This window comes from Otolemur garnettii, unplaced genomic scaffold (genome assembly GCF_000181295.1).
Source record: "Otolemur garnettii isolate 467f Iridium unplaced genomic scaffold, OtoGar3 scaffold00042, whole genome shotgun sequence".
Taxonomy (NCBI): Eukaryota; Metazoa; Chordata; class Mammalia; order Primates; family Galagidae; genus Otolemur; species Otolemur garnettii.
Genome location: NW_003852437.1, coordinates 396,135 through 403,051, shown reverse-complemented (window position 1 = coordinate 403,051; position 6,917 = coordinate 396,135). Strand labels below are relative to the sequence as shown.

The 6,917-nt window shown below is 40.5% G+C and overlaps 1 protein-coding gene across 1 annotated transcript in view; it reads left to right on the top strand.

The window, feature by feature from the left end:
* Positions 1 to 6,917, top strand: part of GINM1 (glycoprotein integral membrane 1) — a 20,320-nt gene that overhangs the window by 1,321 nt on the left and 12,082 nt on the right. Inside the window, exons 2-4 of the mRNA XM_023513502.1 lie at positions 5,499 to 5,558; positions 5,717 to 5,813; positions 6,543 to 6,694. Of these exons, the coding sequence (XP_023369270.1) occupies positions 5,499 to 5,558; positions 5,717 to 5,813; positions 6,543 to 6,694 (309 nt within the window). The remainder of the gene's footprint in view (positions 1 to 5,498; positions 5,559 to 5,716; positions 5,814 to 6,542; positions 6,695 to 6,917) is intronic.

The following is a 6,917-nucleotide window of genomic DNA, read 5'->3' as shown; positions in this document are numbered from 1 at the left end:
AAAAAAAAAAAAAGTGATTGACACGGTATATGTTTGTTTGTTTGTTTTTTAGAGACAGAGTCTTACTTTGTCGCCCTCGATACAGTGCTGTGGTGTCACAGCTCACAGCAATCTCCAGCTATTGGGCTTAGGCAGTTGTCTTGCCTCAGCCTCCCCAGTACCTGGGACTACAGGCACCCCACCACAATGCACGGCTATTTTTTGTTGCAGTTTGTCCGGGCCGGGTTCGAACCCACCACCCTGGGTTATATGGGGCTGGGGCCATACCCACTAAGCCACAGGCGCCACTTTAAAAAAAAAAGTTTTAGAGTAATGATATTACTCTAAAATTTGTACTCCACGCTGGTACAAAAATCAAGAGCATTTATCAGTTTCAGTTCTGCTGGAGCATTCTAGAAAGCCTCAATATTCATTAGGTGCCGTAAGAACCGCTTATATCTGAAATTTTTAAGTGTATAGTTGCACCTGGTTAAAAAACATGACTTCAATGGATTGGCATAAAGAGACTAAATAAAAATGAAATAATTTTAAAGTCCTAGAAACGTGAACATTAATTCCCCCTTTTTTAAATTTTAAAAATTCATAATCAACACCTAGTTGTCCAAAGAGACATTTGTGTCTATGTAATCTGGAGAAAAAAACATTTTGACTACAAGCTTAAAGTACACTGCAATGCTGGCTGGCCCTTAGTGATTTGATCACTTCTTAGGCCTTCATTCCACTCTGGGAAAGTTCATATTTAAACTCACAGTTTCACAGATTAAATGAAGGCTGAGCAACTAGAAGGAGAATCTTACTATTTGGAATGTATATGTGGGAAGCTGAAGCCACGTGATATGAACTTTTCCCCATGTTTTGTGAACAATTTCCAGATATATAGACAATTTGAAAGAAGTTTAGGGTGGCGCCTGTGGCTCAAAGGAGTAGGGCGCCAGCCCTATATGCCGGAGGTGGCAGGTTCAAACCCAGCCCCTGCTAAAAACTGCAAAAAAAAAAAAAAGTTTACTGTGGTCTGTGCACCCAGTAGTTTTCTTACTGTCCAGGAGAACTCTGTGCAGTGGTTATGTCTGCTGTCTCCATTGGAGTAGCAACTTGAAATGTGGCCAGTGCCAGGGAAGAACTGAGTTTTACAACTTTTATTAATTTAAATAGTCAAATGTGATGAGTGGGTACCATGTTGAGCAGTGCAAACAGACTACAATGAACATTTTACTGTACTTGCCTCATCACATACCTGCCCATACTTTTATCTAGCCTGACGTAAATTTGAGAAAAATGCATTCAAGTCAGGAAAAGTTCTCCTTGTCTTATTTAAGTGATTTAGATTTATTGAATTGTGTTTTTCTGGTTTTAGGTATGCAGGTGTCAGAAGTTGAGGTAGCGCACGATTGAAAATCATAAAAGTTTTTATAGTATGTTCTTCTAATTTTAAAATAACTTATTCATCAAGGAGAGGCATTCAGAGGATACTTTTTTTTGTTTTTTTTGCAGTTTTTGGCCAGGGCTGGGTTTGAACCTTCCACCTCGAGCATATGGGGCTGGCACCTTATTCCTTTGCGCCATAGGCTCTGCCCCAGCACCCTACTCCTTTGAGCCACCCAGAGGATGCTTTCTTGTATTCATAACTATATATTTTGCATATTTCCCTCAGACTTATTTTAAACCAGGTGTCTGTTGCCTTTATGCTTAGGAAGCCTATTGTGTCTCAGATGGTCATCCTGTGAGTAAAGGAATTAGAGGGGGGCGGCGCCTGTGGCTCAGTGAGTAGAGCACTGGCCCCATATACTGAGGGTGGCAGGTTCAAACCCAGCCCTGGCCCAACTGCAACCAAAAAATAGCTGGGCATTATGGTGGGTGCCTGTGGTCCAGATACTGCGGAGGCTGAGCCAAGAGAATCGCCTAAGCCCAGGAGTTGGAGGTTGCTATGAGCTGTGCAACACCATGGCACTCTACTGAGGATGATAGAGTGAGACACTGTCTCTACAAAAAAAAAAAAAGAGAGAGAGAGGGAAGAATCGAAAATTTGTGGAGGGGGAAATCTTTGCACTTTATAGTATATGCAACCCAGGTTCACAAGCCTGAACTTCCAGTTCAATTAGAGATCCGCAGGAAGAGCAAGAAATGTGCCCTGGCCTCAAAATTGCAGCCCAGGGAGCTGTAGGGAATGTGATTCCTTTCGACTGTGAAATCATTCAGAAAGACCAAAAAAGAATTTCACTGAAATTGGTTCCCTGGAAAATACAGTGTGCATGTGTCTGTTAATTTTTTTGAGACAGTCTCACTTTATTGCCCTCCATAGAGTGCTGTGATGTCACAGCTCATAGCAACCTCCAACTCCTGGGCTTAGGCGATTCTCTTGCCTCAGCCTCTCGAGTAGCTGGGACTACAGGTGCCCACCACAAGGCCCAGCTATTTTTTTGTTGCAGTTTGGTCGGGGCCACATTCGAACCTACCACTCTGGGTATATGGGGCTGGCGCCCTACCCACTGAGCCACAGGCGCCACCCTGTCAGTTGTCTTTTTCATATGATGTTTGTTTTGTTTTGTTTTGTTTTTGAGACAGAGTCTCAAGCTGTCACCCTGGGTAGAGTGCCTAGGCATCACAGCTCACAGCAACCTCCAAATCTTGGCTGGGCTTAAGCGATTCTCTTGCCTCAGCCTCCCAAGTAGCTGGGATTATAGCCTGCCACGATGCCTGGCTATTTTTTTTTTTTTTAATTGTAGTTGTCGTTGTTTTAGCTGGCCTGGGCCGGGTTCAAACCCAGCAGCCTCGGTATATGTGGCCAACGCCCTACTGAGCTACAGGCACTGCCCAAACCATGTATTTTAGTAGATAGGTAGTACATGTAAGTGCAATAAATTACTTACCCTATAGTGTGCACTGCTGAGAGGCATAAGTTAGAGAAAGGTTTCTTTTCTTTCTTTTTTTTTGGAGACAGAGTCTCACTTTGGTACCCTTGGTAGATTGCAGTGGTGTCACAGCTCATAGTAACCTCAAACTCTTGGACTTAAGTGATTCTCTTGCCTCAGCCTCCTAAGTAGCTTGGACTGCAGGCACCTGCCACAACACCAGCCGTTTTTAGAAACAAGGTCTTGCTCTGGCTCATACTGTTCTTGAACTTGTGAGCTCAGGCAATCCACCTGCTTCGGCCTCCCTGAGTGCTAGGGAAGTTTCTTAAAAAGCATCATTGAAGATTTACCTGTGAGCCTTTAGAAGTGTAGTTTACAGTTAGTGGATCTTGTAGTTTGAAAAGAGAAATAGTTGACTGGCATTTGGACACAAAACAATATAGCTATCAATTTGATAGCTAATTGAATGTTAGCTTGTTTTAGAGGTACTACTGGCTCTACCCCAAGCTTAATCTAGATCAAGGTGGGCTGGTTCTAAGGAATCACTAGTTGGAAAGCTTCCTAGGAGAATTGGGAAGTGTGCCAGATTCAGCCTAAATGTCTGATGTGGGCCATATATGGTATAAATCCTGTTCCACAGGTTATTCCAGGAATCAGCCTCATGAAATCACCTCAGTTTTATTCTCTCATTAGTTGGAAATTATGCAAAGTATTGAGAATGCGCCCAGTACTAGTAAATATACTTGTCTCTTATTTTTGATGTTTATGAATATTTTCCTATTTCAAAGTTAAGAATACAACCCCAAGGAAAATGTATATGAGAAGAGTATTGTTTTTATTGTGGGATAACCATGTCTATCTGAATACATTTAGGAAAGAGTTTGATTTGAAAATGATAGCTTTTAGTTTCTGTGGAATACTTCTTAAAATAGTGTTTTCTTGATAGAAAGCATAGGGCAGCGCCTGTGGTCAATGAGTAGGGTACCGGCCCCATATACCGAGGATGATGAGTTCAAACCCAGCCCCAGCCTAACTGCAACAAAAAAATAGCCGGGCATTGTAGCGGGCGCCTGTAGTCCCAGCTACTTGGGAGACTGAGGCAAGAGAATCGCCTAAGCCCAAGGAATTGGAGGTTGCTGTGAGCTGTGACTTAACGGCACTCTACCGAGGGTTAATAAGTAAAACTCTGTCTCAAAAAACAAAACAAAACAAAAAAAACCCCTAAAATATTTGGATAGGCTGCTTTTGATCATACTTTGGAAGGAAGTTTAATTGCAGATACTTGTCTAAGAGACACTCAGGAAAAGATCAGAGCAACTTTGTTTATAAAGCAAAAATGTTGGAAACAACTTGGATGAGTGAGTACATTGGTACTCATAAGACAATGTACTTATCGGAATGAGTAAGTACATTGGTAGTCAGATGGTGGAATGTTACACAGTACTGTAAATAAGTGACTCCATGCAACAATAGTTTTCACTAAAGGAAAGGAGTTCAGAACAATATATACAATATTATTCCACTGGGCTGGGTGTGGTGGCTCACGCATGTAAAGCCAGCTTTGCAAGGCCAAAGCAGTGGATTGCTTGAGCCTAGGAGTTTGATACTAGTCTGGGCAACATAGTGTGAGACACCGTTTCTGGAACAAATTTTTTGTTAAGTAGCTGAACTTGGTGGCACACACCTGTAGTCCCAGCTACTCAGGAGGATGGCTTGAGCTTGAGGCTACAATAAGCTGTGATTGTGCCACTTCACTCCAGCCTACATGACAGAGTGAGGGTCTATCTCTTAAAAAAAATTATTCTACTTCTATAAAGGTCAGAAGTAATATGTTGGTTTAGAGAGAAATGCAAAGGCTAGATGCAGCGGCTCACACCTGCAGAACAGTGGGAGGGTAAGGCTCGGGGTTTGCTTGAGAGCAGGAGTTCAAGACCAGCCTGAAAAAGAGTGAGATCCAATCTCTACTATAAAAACAGCTGGGCATGGTAGTGCATGCTTGTCGTCCCACATACTTGGGAGGTGAGGCAAGATGATGGCTTGAACTAAGGAGTTTGAGGTTGCTGTGAGCTACGATGACACCACGGAGACAGAGTGAGACTTGGTCTCAAAACAAAAAGAGGGCAGCACCTGTGGCTCAAGGAGTAGGGCGCCAGCTTCATATACTGGAGGTGGCCGGTTCAAACCTGGCCCCAGCCCAAAACTGCAAAAAAAAAAAAAAAGAGAGAGAGAGAAAGCTACATGTAGGTAGTAGAACTATGAAGAAAAAGCAAGAAATGATTACCAGGGAAGTTGGTATAGGGAATCTTCTAAAGGAGGGGAGGGGAAGCATTCAGGGGCTTCAGGGCACTGCTGATATTCTAGATTTTAACTTAGGTAGTAGATGCAGGAGTAAAAATCTCTTAAACTCTATATTTGCTTATTCTCATGTAATGTATTTCACAATTAAATGGAAAAAGCATATAGATTATAAAAGAATGGTGAATAAGGGTATAAAAAGCTATAAATAAAAAGAGATCTTTTGAAATATTCTTCTAATGCTATTATAAGTGATTATACAAGAAATATAATTGAGGGGAAAAAGAAAATAGCAGAGTTATTCTCAGTCTGTAAAATGCAGACTATTCAATTTCTGTAATATTTGTTTTGCAGGCTGGCATCAGAATTAACGTAACTACCGTGCAGGATGATGGGGAGACATCTAAAATACAGGTTTGACTTTTATGTTTCTAATATATTGTTATGTGTTATGCAGCCTATTTGATTTTTATCTACATCAGTAATTTAGTTAGATAATGTATTTTTGACATGTAGAGTAAGTCATTATTTATAAACACTGGAATTAATGTATGTGCTTGCTTTATTTTAAGGTTGTTCTTAACATCACCTATGAGAGTGGACAGGTATATGTAAATGACTTCCCTGTAAATAGTGGTGTAACTCGAATAAGCTGTCGGACTTTGATTGGTGAGTACTACTGAATTTTTCCATGATTGTTCTTTTTTAATAATACTAAACTAGTAAAACAATTTTTGGATGTTATATTTTAAAATAAAATAAAAATATATATCATTATTAGAATATATGATAACATTAATGTGTTTAAAACTTTTTTCTTATTTTAAACTGGCTATTCCTGTAATATTTACTTTTTTCTTCCGTGAGATCAGCACTAATGGAACTGCACTTCTGATAGGTTGGTATCAATGTAAGAATGGGCATAGAGGTAAAAAATGGGGATAGCTAGAGCCAAAATCTGTGAGTGCTTACCACATAGTAAAAAATAAAAGGAAAATGGCTTGGCGCTCATAGCTCAGTGAGTAGAGCGCCAGCCACATACACCAAAGGTGGCAGGTTCAAGCCCGGCCCACGCCTGCTAAACAACAGTGACAACTACAACAAAAAAATAGCCAGGCATTGTGGCGAGCACCTGTAGTCCCAGCTACTCAGGAGGCTGAGGCAAGAGAATTGCTTAAGCCCTAGAGTTTGAGGTTGCTGTGAGCTGTAATGCCACAGCTCTCAGCTGAGGGTGACATAGTGAGACTCTGTCTCAAAAAAAACAAGATAGAACCACTGATTGTAACCAGAGAATTGGTTACAATGCCTTGTTACTTGTAAATGTCATCTAAATAATCAAATTTAGTAAAAGATTTGGTGTCAGTTTTTGTTCAATGCTGTCACTACTTTTTTTTATAGTGAAGGATGAAAATCTGGAAAATTTGGAGGAAAAAGAATATTTTGGAATTGTGAGTGTAAGGATTTTAGTTCATGAGTGGCCTATGACATCTGGATCCAGTTTGCAACTAATTGTCATTCAAGAAGAGGTACTAGAGATTGATGGAAAACAAGTAAGATAGTATGCTTATTAATTGGGAATTAAATTATAAAGCTTTAAATTTGTGCTGGGTATTATGCATGTATTCAGTTATTTGTTTTTGACTTGATAAGGTTTCCTGCTGTTGCCTTTATCTAATCATTTTGATTTTTGTATACTTATTTTAGCATTTGAAGTGTATTTTTTTTTTTTTTTTTTGAGACAGAGCCTCAAGCGGTGCCCCTGGGTAGAGTGCC